A 17,334-nucleotide genomic window follows, 5' to 3' on the forward strand; every position below is an offset into this window, starting at 1 on the left:
ACAAACATTTCAATTTTTGCTGAAAACTAGGACATCTTAACACCAACCGATGATCGTACTTTTTCCAATAAGGATTCGAGTCCAAAATTATCATCGAAATAATAATTATTTTGCCCCCAAATGTAGGCAACAATTCAGCCATGTGTAGATTCCTCTTAATCAGAACACGGAAGTTCATATCAGGTCGTGATAACTCACTTTTGCGTTGCTTATCTTAAACGGTTTTCCTCAACATCCTATAGAGATGGGACATTTATCCTATAGTCTCAGTAGTCTCAGCCAAGGTCTGATATTAACGCAATGTCTGAGACTTTGACAATGCTTATGATTAGACGTAGTTAAAGATTCTGTAATTATTATTGGTGCTATGCTTGTCGTCTGTGAAAGTTTAAAAATATGAATTAGTCCAACGCACTTTAAGCAAAGGTGCTTCTAATGACAGCTGCCAAATAGAGTACTATTTTGTATGAAAATTTGTTCCAAATTTGTTTACAGTGCAAAAAAATTGTTCGATACACTGTCGAGTTGTAGTATTCTATTCAGAGTACCACTCATGCGTGAAGCGCGTTGATTAGTTGCGAGAGTCAGTTTTGTTTATTTTACACAATTATGTGTTTGAACAACTAAATTAAGTTTAACAAAAAGTAATCCTGTTCTCATTCCATGTTTTAATATTTGTACAACTGGTGTTGGAAGGGGACGAGTTTTTTTTTATCAAGGCGATTCTCAATGTCTGAATAAATTTTTTTCTTAGGAAAATAGGTTTTTACGTAGGAAAAAGAATTTACAGACCTGGTCGATTACATCAATTGCTTACCTCACACCACAGCATAAAAAGGAAATCAGAAGTACTGGAACTTGACAGTGAGGCAAGACAGGAACACTGTAAAAAAAACCATTTCATACAAAATAGTACTTTATTTGGCAGCTGTAGCTAGACGATGATCCCTATTGCTTGAACTGCGTTGCATCAATGTGTTCGGTAGCATTTCCAAATGAACAAAAACAGGCATATGACGACCATATAAATGTGAAGAACTGACCGCTAAAAACTGTGTTTCGGCAAGAAATGGATCGAACAGCTTTAAAAAATGATTAGGCTAAAAAGAGCAGTCGAATTGGCTTATCAAGGGACCTGTTTATAAGCAAGATATCTCAAACTAAAGCTGAGCAGTCACAATAACATCAATAATTAAACGAACACTTATCACCTAAAATGATTCTAGTTCTTCGATAAAACATGGTCATTAATACCGTGGAACTTTTGGATTTTTACCTTTACTTCAGCTGTTTATTTAGATAAATTGTTCATGCAGGGTGGATCGTTTTAATGTACCATTCCTCAATGATGAATTTAAATAGAAAATTTCAACGTGCTTGCATGCAGTGATGCAGTATTTGTGAACTGAAAGGTGAAACTGATCCACCCTAATTTTTACATTACAACACATTCAATGTTAACACAGTCGATGATTTTGTTCATTGTTCTCATCAGTGTTCAATAACTGCTCGCAATGATGAGTCGTCCGATTATATTTGTGCTGTTAATTTTGGCTACGTGCTTCCCTTACAATAATGGGATGACCAAGGTATTTCATTCGTATTTCTTTCAATATATCCGAGCCCAAGTACCATCCGCATTTGTCTTTAGGCCGGTTCGTTTAAAAGCTTTTTGAAAAATCAAGGTGGAACTTTGGGCGGAATTTATGGCGCCCAAATACAAGTAATCGGCGGTCTGGTAAAGTACAACGATGGAATCAAAAGTGAACTGGAAATAGCTAAAACAATTGGTGACGCGGTCGTGCCAATAATTACGGCTGGATTGAATTTCATTCCGGTGGTTGGACCGTTAATTTCTGGCATTTTTGGTGGCCTCTGGTCGGCGTTTTCACCACTTATGGAAGGTGGACAACAGAACGCCGATCCAGTGCAGGCCTTACAGTACGAAATGGAAGTGTACATCAACAAAAGCATACAGGCATCGGAGAGTCGAATGAATGACAATATGAAAGGCAAATTCCGTGAAGTTATAGCTAAGTCGATTTATGGCAAGAACAATAGAGACAGGTTGGTGTCGTAACCGGTTGCTATCTGCTAATTCGATCATGAAACTTTTATTATTTCAAATCAATTAATTCCGATTTCAGGTACATTTGCGATAAGTACAGCGAAGCCGCACGTGTTTTCACCCAACAAATTGAGAAAAATAAAACAGTGAGTTCACTGCGAAGAACGGTCGTCGGTACCTACCTCAATGATTGTGACAATTTCTTGAAAGATACTGCCGAAGGTTTTGACTATCCAGAATTTGCTGACGCTCTCTGGATACCCGCACTACAATCAACATTGACTCGATTAGCTCTTTTAGCCGAAGCAATTTATTGGGGCGAAGAATTGGGAATGATTCCAGAAATAATCTACAATTTCCATGGGGAAACAACGCGTGACGTTAAGAGGCAATTGGACCGTTTCAAAGACGCCATGGTCATTGCTCGCGAAAATATGAAGAAAACCAACAAACGATACGAATTCACCGAGCAAGAAATCGACGGTTGTAGAATGCAGGCTATGCTCCCATACTTCGATACGAGCGTTTATCCGAAGGGAATGCCCAAGCGAACATCGAATCCGAATGAATTTGCCAAACAGGAGAACACAACCGGCGTGTATCATGCGCAATACTTCTATCGCGAGGAAAATCCTCGGTTGCAGGATACGATAATGAATTGCTTTATGGGTTCGTTGGTCACAACCACTTCCAAGGAAGTAGAAATGGAATATTTTATCGAAAATGGGAAAAGCTACGAGGTCAGATTGATTTACAGAACCACCGATCTATTCAGTTGGAAGGGATTCGGATTCTTCGGTTTGCAAGACTTCGAATTCGGTAAAGTTGTGTCAGAATATCCGGAGAACGAGCGATTTATTATGGAGACATCAATGGAGGATTCACATTGCGAAGAAAAGAAAGTTGAACGCGATGGTAAAAAGACGACATCCTATTCATGTTACACGCCGGAAAAGCCGTCTGGCGTGTTGTATGATAGGAGTAAATTTGTCATCGAAAGAGTTTTAGCTGGAGTGCATACCGATCCGTCCAAAACATATACGGTTAGAGGAAAATGTGATGAAGGCTGTGTTCTGTTTGGCATTGAAGTTATTCAGCTCGGTTTGCTGGAAACTAATTTGAAATTGTGAACTTCTACATGACCACGGAACTGCACACATTTTAGTATTTATTATTCGACTGCCAGATGGTTTTGTTCGGTAAAATAAAATTTAGCAAACAGAAAGTCGACTTGTTTTTAGACCCGTACGAAGTACTGGGGTCTTATGCGTTTACGCATACATCCGTAACACGTCGAATTGGACTCCCTGAGTAAGGGGAAACCTATTGTGGTTGTCTAGAGATGCCAAATCAGTGAAAAAAAATGTCCGTCTGTCCGTCTGCACGATAACTTGAGTAAAACGCATCCGATTTTGAAAATTCTTTTTTTCCCGTTTGGTAATGTCAAAAGACAGGCTAAGTTCGAAGATGAGTGATTTTGGATCGACCCTTCCCGAGCTGTGGCCCAATAAGTGCTTTACGGTTTTTCGAAGATATCTCCGGACATTTAAACGTTACACTTGTAACTGATACGTCAAATAAAAGGTATTTACAATACCGATCGACAAAAAAAAGTTTATGGAAATCGGATGACCGACTGGTGAGTTAGACCCCTTGGTGTGGAACAGGCACAGGGCGGCAAGCAGTTTTTGCTTGTAGGTCGGCCACATTTGAACATATTTCGTCTGTTTTAGCTTTATTAGATAGGTATTGACCGTACCAATCAGGGAAAAAAAAGTTTTTGAAATTATGTTCTCCGGAGCGTGAGCTAGGTCTCTTGGAGTGAGCTCTTATCTGGCTACTCGGCCGTACAGTGAACGTGGAGTATTTTGTCAATATCTCGAGTAAATTTTGACCGAATTTCATGAATTTTTTTTTGTTTGAAAGGTATTAACGAATGTAAAGCGTCGGTAAAATTTCCGATCTCCTAACAAAATGGCTGCCGGTGGCCATATTGGATTTTAATAAAAGTGATATATCTTGGGAAAAATGGTACTTAGAGAGTTTCTGTTAACATGGAAATAATGTGTTAAGTGTGAGGGGTTTCAGGGATTCCATATATGGACATCTATATATATCTATATTCACCTATATTGAGCTATATACAGGCATATAGAGCTATATAATAGCATATTCATCTGTGAAATGTTTATTTATAGGAAAATATAGGTAAATATAGCGGTATATAGCTGTTTAAATAGGAATTTATGAAAGTTGACTTCGTATGGGGCTGTCTATATTGCCTCCGGCAATTTATTTGTATATGCTAACAAGGCAAAGAAAGATAATGTAAGTGATTTTAAAGGGCGAATAGCTTTTCAGTAGAGAATGAAGTAAAAGAAATGAAGAGTTTCACAGTAAAGGCTTTTGATACGAATAGGTGTTTCGTACGGGTCGGCGTTAGCTATGTTTTTTTTCATAATTCTGTCATCTGCCACCATGTCTTGACATCTATTAATGACCATCACCATCAAGTTTAACGTACACAGAATTTTATGCTTTTGGATCCATGTTACTTTTTAGTAGGTTACAATGTGAGAACTAGTTTTTTATATCCTGGTACAGATTGATCTATGGATAGGGCTTTTCGCCCCGTACTTTTTTTTTGCAAAAATTCTGAGAACGCCACTTTTTTCATAAAATGTCCTCAATGGTCGTCTTTTTTCAAAACATCTTTTAGGTAAGTTTGACGGAGCTCATACCCACAGAGCAAAAAGAAATTCGGTGCACGGCTTCACATAACGACTTTCTATAAAATTCCGTTGTCTCATATCCTTCAACTTACAACATGAATTACACCAGACCTGGACATAGTGCATGAAAAAGTCGTAATTATTCGTTGGAAATCATTTTTTGGTCCTCTTTTTCGATAGTAGAGACGTTCTATTACTTCCATCGATCAAAGTATTTTTTAAATTGGTTGATTTCAAATCTTGTACTTCAATTTTTTCTAACGTGCATTTTACTATATAAATGACAATATTACCCAGAGCTTGTTACTATTTTTGTTCTCATTATCGATTCGATAACAGATGCATATATAGTCGTATGTGACAGGTCAGATCTAGAGAAATATGCAATTTTCCAAACTCGTGATTGGCCTGATTGTCAAATTATTTCATCAATTCATTCATATTCAATTTACGAAATAAGGACAACTGCGACCCCTGAGAAAAGCTTTTTCGGTAATTAAAAATCTGGAAAATTTCCAAAAATTCTCGCAAAACTGCAAAAAGTATGACTCTATGAATACAATAAAGTTTGTTCAAAGAGTGTTGTAGGGCTAAAGGCACCTTTAGCATTCCACTAATGTAACTGTCGAATCTGATAATTCTCTTAATGTAGGCATTAAAAAATTGAAAAATCTTTTACTTCATTTTCTAGCATGAATTTTTCTATTATATTACGTTACCATCGACTAATCAACTATTTTTGTTGTCGCTGTCGATATGGCCTAATTATTTTATTCATTTATTATGCCAATTCAACAGCCTATTAAGTGTCCACTCCACTAAACAAAAAGTAATTCATGAGAGAGCCGTGAGAGAGCACTCTGTCAAATAAACAAAGAGAAAATTGAAAAAGTTCGATTTTGTCTCTCACACGGAGTACTTTTTTGGTAAGAGGAAACTAAGCATTACAGCCAATAACAGAATCAACCATTACAAATAATCAAATTGGAAAGATTTAAATAATACATCCAACTGTTAATGTTATTAGCTGACAATAGGGTGTTTCAATAGCCACAAAGTAGATCACGGTGCGCTTGAAAAAATGTAAAAAAAAAAGTTCTTGCATATTCAGTTTAACTGTGGAAAAGGGTTTGTGGTGTCGATACAACACTTTTTCGTTCCGGCACAACATAATGTTAACGGTAAATTTTACAAATATTTGACTAAAACTGATCTTTTCCATAAATTTTTGAAATTTTGTAGAAAATGATGAAAAAAATATTGTTTCATACAGACGTCTCTTTATTAGACCCGTAAGAAGTACTGGGGTCTTATAGGTTTACGCATACGTTTGTAACACGTCGAATTGGACTCCCTGAGTAAGGGGAAACCTATTGTGGTTGTCCAGAGATGCCAAATCAGCAAGAAAAAAAATGTCCGTCTGTCCGTCCGTGCGTCCGTCCGTCCATCTGTCTGTCTGCACGATAACTTGAGTAAAACGCATCCGATTTTGAAAATTCTTTTTTTCCCCGTTTGGTAATGTCAAAAGACAGGCTAAGTTCGAAGATGAGTGATTTTGGATCGACCCCTCCTGAGCTGGGGCCCAATAAGTGCTTTACGGTTTTTCGAAGATATCTCCGGACATTTAAACGTTAAACTTGTAAGTGATACGTCAAATAAAAGGTATTTACAATACCGATCGACAAAAAAAAAGTTTATGGAAATCGGATGACCGACTTGTGAGTTAGACCCCTTGGTGTGAAACAGGCACAGGGCGGCAAGCAGTTTTTGCTTGTAGGTCGGCCAAATTTGAACATATTTCGTTCGTTTTAGCTTTATTAGATAGGTATTGACCGTACCAATCAGGGAATTTTTATGAAATTATGTTCTCCGGAGCGTGAGCAAGGTCTCTTGGAGTGAGCTCTTATCTGGCTACTCGGCCGTACAGTGAACGTGGAGTATTTTGTCAATATCTCGAGTAAATTTTGACCGAATTTCATGAATTTTTTTTTGTTTGAAAGGTATTAACGAATGTAACGCGTCGGTACTATTTCCGGGACATAAAAGCACATATGGAAATCTATATATACCTATATACAGCTATATTGAGCTATATACAGACATATAGAGCTATATAATAGCATATTCCTCTGTGAAATGTTTATTTACAGTGAAATATAGGTAAATATAGCGGTATATAGCTGTTTAAATAGGAATTTATGAAATTTGACTTCGTACGGGGCTGTCTATATTGCCTCCGGCAATTTAATTGTATATGATAACAAGGCAAAGAGTGGATAATGTAAGTGATTTAAAAGGGAGAATAGTTTTTCAGCAGAGGAGAAAATGAAGTAAGAGAAATGAAGAGTTTCACATTAAAGGCTTTTGATACGAATAGGTGTTTCGTACGGGTCGGCGTTAGCTATGTTTTTGTTTAAATTTACCGTCAACATTAAGTTGTGCCGGAACAAAAAAAATTTGTCTCGATCCCACAAACCCTATTCCACAGTAAAACTGATTAAGCAAGAACTTTTTTATTTAAACTTTTTCAAGCTCACTGTGAGATTACTCGTACACGGTTCTTGGGAACTAATTCGAAGGAATTTTATGCAAACATGGACTGAACATTGTATGTAGAGTAAAGTTGACCAGGCAGGCCCTACATTTTTTGCGAATAAAATTTTTCAATTTATGTCCCTGTTCATTTGAGTTCATTTTCATACAGTGTATTAGGTCCCTTATTTGACGTTTCGAAAATGAACCGCTCCTGCCTGGTTTATTTTACTCTGCCGTGCTAAAACGATAAAGACCAGCAACTTTGTTGTTTCAATTTGAAGACACACGATCATGCATTAAATACAAAGGTTATCCCAATTGTTGTTGCAACTGAACCGTCTATATGACTTAATCAAACCGTTAATAGATAAAGAAACTACATTGTTTAGCACGGTATAACGAGAACAGTTTTTACATTAAAAGCTAAATAGCAAAGGGGTGGACGCCAGTAAATTATGTGAGGAGAAATACACATGAACTGAATTTTTTTTTACTATGGAAATTTTTGTTATTTGGGAAATGTATTTTTGTGACGGTTAGTGCATAACTCTACTCATGTAAGAATTCAGAGCATGTAATGGTCAAAATGTCAATAAAGATTCAAGAAAATCGTGAAAATTTGCAGAAATTATTTTCATGAAGGTTCGAAATTCGCAGGTTTTTTTCGCAGATACTTCACAGACATCGTCTAGATGCACTTCCTTTTCACTTGGCAATTATTTTTTATCTTTCTGAGACTCTCATAGTATCTTCTAGTTCTTCTCTGCTATAGTTGGCAAAAATAAAGGAGGAAACAATTCTTCTTGTAATCTTTGACCTTACCGATTTAATGAGACTGAGTTGCATTGCGACCATTAAAATAAACAAGTAGGGTGGATGAGTCCAATTTTATTTTCTTCGCAAAGTCTATTTCTTATATTCACGGGTGTCATTCGGTAAGTAGTTTTAAGGTTGGTGTTTTCCTTGAAAACTGTCTATTATTTGAACTTGAAATAGACCATAAAATATTGAAAGGAAGGAGTTACACAGGGGTAGGGTAATCTCGCACACCACACAAATTCATGGTGTGCGAGATTCACCTCTAAGTGGTGAATCTCGCACAGTCATGACTTTTCGTTACATGTCGTAAAAGGACGCATACTATGATCGCGTGTGCGAGATTCCCCGACACCGTTACTTACTGGAATTTTTGTGTACCGTGTACCTATGGTATTCGAGAACTACGCATACTTAGCAGTTCAAAATATGGGCATGTTGATCCGGAATAATATCTGGTTGGAAAGGAATCGATTTTTTGTGGTAAACATTTGTTTGACATCTTTAATGATCGTAAAAGAAACGAAAGAAAGAAGCTACCAATCGTACATCTTCCGATTTTTATGGTAATTATTAAGTACCTTGAAGATTGGAAACCCCTCTAGACGGAGCTCCATGTTAGTCTAATTTTTGTCTCGTGTACAACGCTGAGGGTGTAAAATTGTTAAACCGATCCATCCTAACTGGTACATAAAGGCTTTAATGTTAGCTAAGCCGAAGATGTTATTCAGTTCTTGACAGTACCCCATCAATCCTCGAAAGGATGAGTCGTCCAATTTTATTTGTGCTGCTAATCTTAGCTGCTTCTTTCCCTCTCAATGATGGAATGGATAAGGTGGAAGATGATTTTTTTTCGCAAACTGTTTTTCGTTTGAATTTGAAGTTATTTCTCCTGAATTTTAGGCTAAATCGTTCAAAGATTTTTTAAAAAAGCAAGGAAAAAATTTGGGTGGTCTTTATGGAGGTGTGAAAGAATCATATGACGTTCTGTCGAGGTATCACGAAGATATTCATACGGATCTGGAATTGGCCAAAACGATTGGTGATGCAGTTGTGCCTATAATTGCAGCTGGATTGAATTTCATTCCAGTCGCTGGACCGATTATTTCTGGCATTTTTGGTGGACTGTGGACGGCACTTTCGCCACTAATGGAAACTGATAGACAGCAGAAGGATCCAATACAAGCATTGCAGGATGAGATGGTAGAGTACGTCAATAAACGTATAAAGGACGCAGAGAATCGAATGAACGAAACTATGAAGGGAAGATTCCGTGAAATTTTTGCTAAGTCGATTTATGCCAAGAAGACCAGAGACATGTGAGTGTTACTAAAAGCAAAGCAAATTGTTCTATTTCAATCTCTTTGACTTTAAATGTGAATAATACCGAGTTACAGGTATATTTGTGATAAGTACGGTGAAGCCTCACGTATATTCACCCAGCAAATCGAGGAGAAACAGGCTGTGAGTGCACTGCAACGATCAGTCGTCAGCAGCTATCTTAACGATTGTGACAATTTTTTGAAAGATACTGCCGAAGGTTTTGACTTCCCTGAATTTGCTGACGTTCTTTGGATACCCGCTGTTCAGTCAACATTAACTCGATTAGCCCTTCTAACCGAAGCAATTTATTGGGGCGAAGAGTTGGGAATGATTCCAGAAATAATCTACAATTTCCATTATGAAACAACGCGTGACGTTAAGAGGCAATTGGACCGTTTCCGAGACGCTATGGCCATTGCTCGTGAGAGTATGAAGAAAACCAACAAGCGATACGAATTCACCGAGCAAGAAATCGACGGTTGTAGAATGCAGGCTATGCTTCCATACTTCGATACGAGCGTTTATCCGAAGGGAATGCCAAAACGATCGTCGACTTGGAATGATTTTGCCAAACAGGAGAACACAACCGGCGTGTATCATGCCCAATACTTCTATCGCGAGGAAAATCCTCGGTTGCAAGATACGATAATGAATTGTTTTATGGGTTCGTTGATCACAACTACTTCGAAGGAAGTACAAATGGAATATTTTATCGAAAATGGGAAAAGCTACGAAGTTAGGCTGATTTACAGAACCACCGATCTGTTCAGTTGGAAGGGATTTGGATTCTTCGGAACTGAATATTTTGAATTTGGTAAAATTGACTCAGAATATCCGGAAGAAGATAGATTCCTTTTGGAGACAACAATGGAGGATTCCCATTGTGATGAAAAGCAAGTGGAACGAAACGGCAAAAAGACGGCATCCTATTCTTGCTATACACCGGAAAGACCTTCCGGCGTGTTGTACGACAAAAGTAAATTTATTATCGAGAGAGTTCTAGCTGGAGTGTATACTGACCCGTCTAATACTAAAACCGTTAGAGGAAAATGTGATGAAGGCTGCGAACTTTTTGGCATTGAAATTATTCAGCTTGGTACGCTAGAAACTAGTTTAAAGTACTACTGACCACGCACTTCTATCTGAGCACACTACACAAATTATTCACTTTGTAGATTGATTATAGATTGAAACGTAGCGGCAAAGTTGCAGTGTTTCAGTGTAACATTTCATATTTTTAGAATTGCTAAATGTCCCATCACTCACGTTATGGTTCGGCATTCATTTTATCAATAAAATATAAATCAACCAACAAATCAGTTGACTTGTTACATATAATGTGAACGCAAGATGTGGGCAGGTTGCATACTTTTTGGCATTGAAGCTATTTAGATTGCAGCGTATGACACTTTGGAGTACTAAACATGTACCGTGAGTCCACCGTCCACAGATTTTTCTTGTTTTCGGCGTGTAATGGTAGGTTACATTGGATGCTACGAAAGTTATTCATTACATGAGGTGACAGTTCAGTGATAGAAGCAACTCTCAATTGTGTTTTTGAGCATCAAGCTTCGGTTACTGTTGGACAAGTGTAGAGTGGGTACATCCGAGTCGAAGGCGAGTTACATAGCTACTTGTCGACGAAAAAGTGTTGCCAAACCAAGTTGCTCAAAACCACACGAGTGAGTTGGCGAGGATCACAAAGTTGTTTCCGAAGTAATGTTGATTCCTACATAGGAAACTGAAAAAATAAACCGGAAACAGTCCACATGTAATGGACCATTTTCGCAATGAGGCTAATTGCTATGTAATGGTCAACTTTCGCATGGGGCAGATAGTAAACTGTTATGCTGGCGTTGTAAAATGAATGAGATGAAAAACAACAGGAAATTTACTGTGTTCGAATTTTCGTATAATTTTCTTTCGGTTTTAAATTTCATTCTTAAAATTGTTACATGTCGGATCGTTGGTATGTTTTGTTTTCGTTCTTCTGAATTTTTCTTTGTCGGCACAATAAAACTGAACCAATAAGTTAGTCGATTTGTTTGCTAAACTCAGCGTCCAGCTGTTTATGATTTATAACTTATCATCACTTACGATCTCTATTAATAGATCATCATCAGGTTCAACGTACACACGTAATGTCTTTGGAATTTTCCGCATTACTGAAAGTGGGTTAGTGATGAAATTAATGACGTCAGCCAGTTTAGGAGTGGTTTAGTTATATTGAACCACGAGAAAGGTGAACATATTTCTTCACAGATTCCCATCACAATCAGTAGCTCCGTTTCAGTACTTTTTGAGTAAGGTAGTTGATTTATCTGCGTTCTCCGACGAGTTACCACAAAATACGTTTAGGATACGTAGCTACAGTCCGGTAAAAAATAGTTAGAAATTCTCATTTATCGCCGATCGTCCTTGCGACCATGCAGTGTGTATAGATAAATATCCATCGTAATTTGTAGTGGGTGTAAATAAGCTCGGTCGTTCTTCAACACAATTGGAATCCGTTACAATTTCAACCATCCGCTCTTTAACAGCCACTTTGGGTGAATTAATATTTTTTTGCGTGCAAATGCAAACTAGGCTTATTGTCCATGTCAGGAAAGCAAAGACACACAACACTAAAAATGCAACCAATGCTGCGAATACAATTATTTCGTCGGTTGACATTACTCAAAGCGATTAAAGTCGAGAAGAAAAAATCTATTTTCAAGCTACAATAGGACACCGAGGGCAAAAGGGAAACAAGAACAAAAAATTATCTCAGAACGTTTACGACTTCGCTGTATTATCTTTGTTGTATTCGGTGTGGAAACTACACGAGAACTGGATCGTACCGTGATACGTCTGCGTGTTTACGAGTGACTAAATTAAGATTCTCTCCATTCGTTCGTTCGTTGTTATTATGAAAATCTCACGGTCCGTTTGGAGTTATTTATAACTGATGCACAATCGAATCGAACATATCATTCAGTCACTCGTAGTAAAACTAGGCCCCACCACTTGGGTGTGTCAGGTCCCTTGGCTTCTTCTCTATATTGATGATACTACAAAAAACATAAGCCTAAAAATGCTGTATTGAATTAAAAACTGCCGTTAAAATAAACAAGGAAATCGAAGGCATAGGTTAGGAGATAATACAGTAGGAAGTAGACAAACATTCACAAATAATTGTTTTTTTTAACTGCATCCAATTAAACCGATAGCCCAAAAAATATTTCTGATTCAATAAAACCACGGCAGAGTAAAATAAACCAGGCAGGAGCGGTTCATTTTCGAAACGTCAAATAAGGGACCTAATCACGGGATGAAAATGAACTGAAATGAACACTGACACAAATTGAAAAATTTTATTCGCAAAATATCAAGGGCTACTAGATTATTCAGGTCCCTAGTCAAACAAGCGCTCCTGCCTGGTTAACTTTACTCTGTCGTGATAAAACATAACACCTTCATTCGTAAAATGATAAATTCCCTAGGCTTAAACGGAACACCTTTATGTTCCTATTCATAAAAGGAGAAATTATGTTAGAATCGAGCAGAACACATCTACGCTTCTTTTCGTAAAGGAAGAAATTCTGATAGAGTCGAGCGTAGCACTTCTACCCCTCTTCGCAGGAGCAGAAATTCCGTGGGGTTGAAGAGAATACCTTTACATTCTTGTTGTCTCAAAGAGGCTATCAGCAGGGAGACCCGTTGGGTCCTACAGGTTTCTGTATAGGTATAATGCGAATGACGCATTCCCTTTTGTCTCGATTTAATGGCTGGTATTTAGACGATGGTACTATAGGTGATGAATTATCGACTGTTTTAGTTGATATTCAGAAAGTATTGTCGTTTTATGACGTTTCAGGACTACGCCTGAATACGAAAAAATGTGAAGTTTTCTTTATCAATGCGACCCCTGATGAAGAAGCTCATATGTATGCTGATATATCAGCTTTGTTACCAGGTATTAAGAAGGTTGATGAATCTTCCTTAGAACTGTTAGGTACGCCGATATTTGAGACAGGTTTAGAGAGGATGTTTTCTTCTAAGACCAAACCAGTTAAGTTGATGTGTGACCGACTTAAACTGATGGATGTCCATCCTGCTTTGTGTGTTTTTAAGAAGTCGTTGAGTGGTTGTAGATTTAATTACTTGATGCGTACTTCTAGAGCGTACTTGTTACCCGATCATCTTAGATCTGTTGATGAGATGTTTCGGTCGACATTGGAGGCTATTGCGAATGCGAGAATAGAAGGTTTGTCGTGGGATCAGGCATCTCTCCCTTTGTCTTGTGGTGGTATAGGTATTAGGAGAGTTGAGGATTTGGCAGTGCCAGCCTATTTATCATCTGTTTATTCGTCGTCAGAATTATGTGGTGTTATACTCCAAAAGTTTAACTTAAAAATAATTAATGATCAGATTTTACAATTAATCGATGAAATTCCACATAATTTTGTTCCAGAAACTGATACGCTTAAAAAAGAACAAAGGAATTGGGATCTTCCGAAGATCAAACATCAATTCGATGAGTTATTTGAAAATGGTGATCTTAAGATTCGTGCCCGATTACTTGCGTCATCAACTAAAGAATCTTCAAAGTGGCTGCAAGTGATCCCATCGAGTCAATTAGGATTGTTATTGGATAACAACTCTGCCAGAATTGCTGTTGGACTTAGAGTGGGTTCACAATTATGTGAGGAACACAAATGTATATGCGGTAAAATGGTAGAGAGAGATGGTTTACATGGTCTATCATGCGCTAAATGCGCAGAAGGAAAATTAGCTAGACATGATATTATGAATAACATCTTCGCTCATGCTTTCTCTAGTGCAGGTGTCCCAAATATTATACAGCCCCCAGGTGTTTCAAGAGATGATGGTAAAAGACCAGACGGCATGACGTTGATACCGTGGAGTCATGGTAAATCACTCTTGTGGGATGTGACTGTGAGGGATACTATGGCTGCTTCTTATATTAATGATTCTTCAAAGAAAGCTCGCACAATCGCAGACAAAGCTGAGAGACATAAGCATAACCATTATATTTCTCTAAAACAAAATTATTTATTAACACCACTCGCCTTCGAGACTCTAGGTTGTATGGGCCCAGAAACGAAGAAATTCATAGACAAATTGGGTTCCTTAATGAAAAAAGCAACTGGTGAAGCTAAATCGAAAGACTATCTTTTACAAAGAATCTCAATCGCGATACAACGTGGAAATGCCGCTTGCATTTTGGGAACATTGGGGAAAAAGAAGATTGATGATTTTTATTTATTGTAATTTTATTTTTGCAAAATAATTCTTAAAAAATTCCAAATTTTATTTCAAGAATTTTTAAGAATTTAATTGCAGAAATAGGCAACGATCTTCTCTGTCGTCTTATAAAGTTACGTTTTTGCAGGAAAACTTCCTCATCTCCGAGTGGGACTACACATTCTTTTACATTCCTATTCATAAAAGGAGAAATTCTGTAAGGTGGTGCAGAACATTTCTACGTTCCTCTTCGTAAAAACAGAAATTTCCTAGGGTCGAACAGAAACGCTCGTGGTCTTGGCATACACTTTGATCATCTTGCAATTGCATCTCGTGATTTATAGCGCATGAGCAGTATGTGAAGCTCTCTGATATCTTTAAACTAAGCCAATAATTTGTCAGGGATGCCAATGCGGAGAATGGATGGTAAGGGTATCAGCAATTTCGTGACAGTGTGTGTAACAAGCGATGTAAATTTATTCAAATATTTTTATGGACATTGTACGTTCGAATCGACGTTATGTCGCTTCGTGTTCGTTTTTCCAATTTAATTGATGCGAATATCGGCACAGTTTCTGAATGTTTGGGCTGGGTTGGGATTGAAGCACGCATCAGGTGCTAGATATAAAAGGGTTAACCGTGAATGGATGTTGTTGATGATGTACATTTTTGTACAAAGCAAAATTATTTTGGTGAAAAATCTAACCTGGTGGATATGAAGTGCGGTATGTCCAGCGAAGTGTGCATCTAGTGCATCGGAAACCAGCTGGAAGTTGAACACGTAAATTCGTAGGACCGTTTTGTTGATCATTTCCTGAGCACACCATGTTTCCAGGACGGATTTCCCTATCAGCTCTAACGACGGTCAGGCGGGTGAAGCATGTATCGCTCTCACCATTGTTTAAATTACAGAGTTCAATCCAGTATCCTCCACGATGGTTGGCAGCAAATTGAATAACCATGTCGATTTGCTGAATGCATGTACGGCGTTAAGTATAGTTAGTCGGTTCTTTCGTACGATTGTTGGTAACGAGGAATTTCGCGCCGGTATGATTTACAATATCGAATTTCGTTTTTTACAAAAATCATATTTTGAATCAAGCTGGCGCGACACCGAATGTCGAATCACTTACTTGTCCAGCATTGTAAGTACCGGTAATGATTCCTTTGTCGTAACGTCCTCCACGGTTAGCGTGTGTTTGTCCCGGAGCATCTCCGCATCGTCCACAAGTGCTAACATTGACATCCTGCTGTACGTTTGCGCACCAAACGCCTTGAGAGTCCCACCAGAAAGGCTGCTGGGCACCTCCCCAATTAGGCAGGTCTTGAATACGTGTTCTGGCTAGTGGCGTTGTGATGGAGCCATGAGAGTCAACGTAAGCAGCCGCAAAGACGAGGACTATTATTACCGCAAGTGTTGTCATTTTGAGTGAACTTTACAGTCTACAAATTACTATTTCACTTTGGTTTTCTTTAATACTATAATTTCAAGTGCTTGATTACCACCAATGAGATATTTTATCAATAAGATGGCGACACTGATTGATTACCACGGTATCTCAATACAAATTTCCCGAAATCTTCTGGTGTATATAGCGCATATTTCAATGGCTTTTCGCTCTCACATATACGTGTTACGTCATCAAAGCATGCTCTTAATGTGTGCTCAGCTTCTTCAGGTCAGGTCTCGTTGTTTATCTGCAGACGGATACGTCACACACTTGTTGATGAAGAAGAGTGCAAACTTTCAAAAAGCTTAAAAAAACGTGAAGCTGAGTCGTCAGAACAGTCAGGGAGAGGAGGTGGAATGAAAGTAAGAAACAAATACGTTGTTTGCATGATTAAAGGTCAAGGTTGTCAAGAGACTGGTATGATATGAATTTGATTGACCAGCCACTTAGGGAAGTTACATTTTGGTTGCGAAGCCCAACCGAAACCATTTGTGTGCCTGAGATTAAATGACTAACGAGGAACCAACGGTAAACGAAACAATAAGAGTCCAGATTCAAAGTATAAAATATTTATTCGACTAATCGCAACGAGTTACAATATCGGGTCCAAGATACATCAGGCTATCCACAACCTCACGGCACGGATAATCGGTCGATTCCTTTGGCTCATGCAATGATTTTCAGCCGTTGTAGTGACGAGGCAAGCGCTCGTATACGTACACGTCTCTTATATACAGCCTTATTGCAGTAATGTACTATATTCCAGTACCTTGATGCTTGTTTTAAGACGTAAAGACTTTTCAGCAACTTGCACACTCTGTTCGTTCCATCCTCGTAGCATTGTGGTTGTCGCATTTAAATTTCTTCGGACAATTCTCCAAAGAGTACGGCGGTGGTGACGTCGAATTGTTTGACTTTCAACTTTTCGGCTGCAGCCATTGCAAAAATTGAGAGAGTTGTTGTGAACTTTACGGCAGGGCTCAATGTTTCCTCGTAATCTGCTATATTCCACGCACCTTATAATGTTCGATTTCACCATTCGGTTTTTCCTTTGATAAACCCAACGGTTGTTTTCGAATTTTCGACCAACTGGCAATTGCACCAGTTCCATTGTCATTTTCCAATTTGTACATTCTGATGACTGTGTTACATTGTATCATTT

At 38.1% G+C, this 17,334-nt stretch overlaps 3 protein-coding genes and 1 long non-coding RNA gene across 4 annotated transcripts; 2 read left to right on the forward strand and 2 right to left on the reverse strand.

Moving 5' to 3' along the window:
* The first annotated feature begins 1,450 nt into the window (after window positions 1-1,450).
* LOC119066637 lies at window positions 1,451-3,298 on the forward strand. The gene is made up of 3 exons (XM_037169203.1): window positions 1,451-1,589; window positions 1,652-2,067; window positions 2,148-3,298. The coding sequence occupies exons 1-3, from the start codon at window positions 1,515-1,517 to the stop codon at window positions 3,196-3,198; spliced, it is 1,542 nt and encodes a 513-aa protein (XP_037025098.1). The 5' UTR covers window positions 1,451-1,514; the 3' UTR covers window positions 3,199-3,298.
* Window positions 3,299-8,849: 5,551 nt separating this feature from the next.
* On the forward strand, window positions 8,850-10,790 carry LOC119066639. Its single transcript, XM_037169207.1, has 3 exons — window positions 8,850-8,986; window positions 9,055-9,470; window positions 9,549-10,790. The coding sequence occupies exons 1-3, from the start codon at window positions 8,915-8,917 to the stop codon at window positions 10,600-10,602; spliced, it is 1,542 nt and encodes a 513-aa protein (XP_037025102.1). The 5' UTR covers window positions 8,850-8,914; the 3' UTR covers window positions 10,603-10,790.
* A 548-nt stretch (window positions 10,791-11,338) lies between these two features.
* Window positions 11,339-17,334, reverse strand: LOC119066642. Its single transcript, XR_005085778.1, has 3 exons — window positions 17,323-17,334; window positions 14,876-14,878; window positions 11,339-11,728 (listed from the first exon to the last, which is right to left on the reverse strand). It is a non-coding gene; the product is annotated as an uncharacterized LOC119066642 (long non-coding RNA).
* On the reverse strand, window positions 15,179-16,179 carry LOC119066641. The gene is made up of 3 exons (XM_037169209.1): window positions 15,855-16,179; window positions 15,428-15,692; window positions 15,179-15,339 (listed from the first exon to the last, which is right to left on the reverse strand). Exons 1-3 carry the CDS (start codon window positions 16,143-16,145, stop codon window positions 15,269-15,271), a joined length of 627 nt encoding a protein of 208 aa, XP_037025104.1. The 5' UTR covers window positions 16,146-16,179; the 3' UTR covers window positions 15,179-15,268.

The sequence above is a fragment of the Bradysia coprophila genome, chromosome IV, assembly GCF_014529535.1.
Source record: "Bradysia coprophila strain Holo2 chromosome IV, BU_Bcop_v1, whole genome shotgun sequence".
Classification (NCBI taxonomy): domain Eukaryota; kingdom Metazoa; phylum Arthropoda; class Insecta; order Diptera; family Sciaridae; genus Bradysia; species Bradysia coprophila.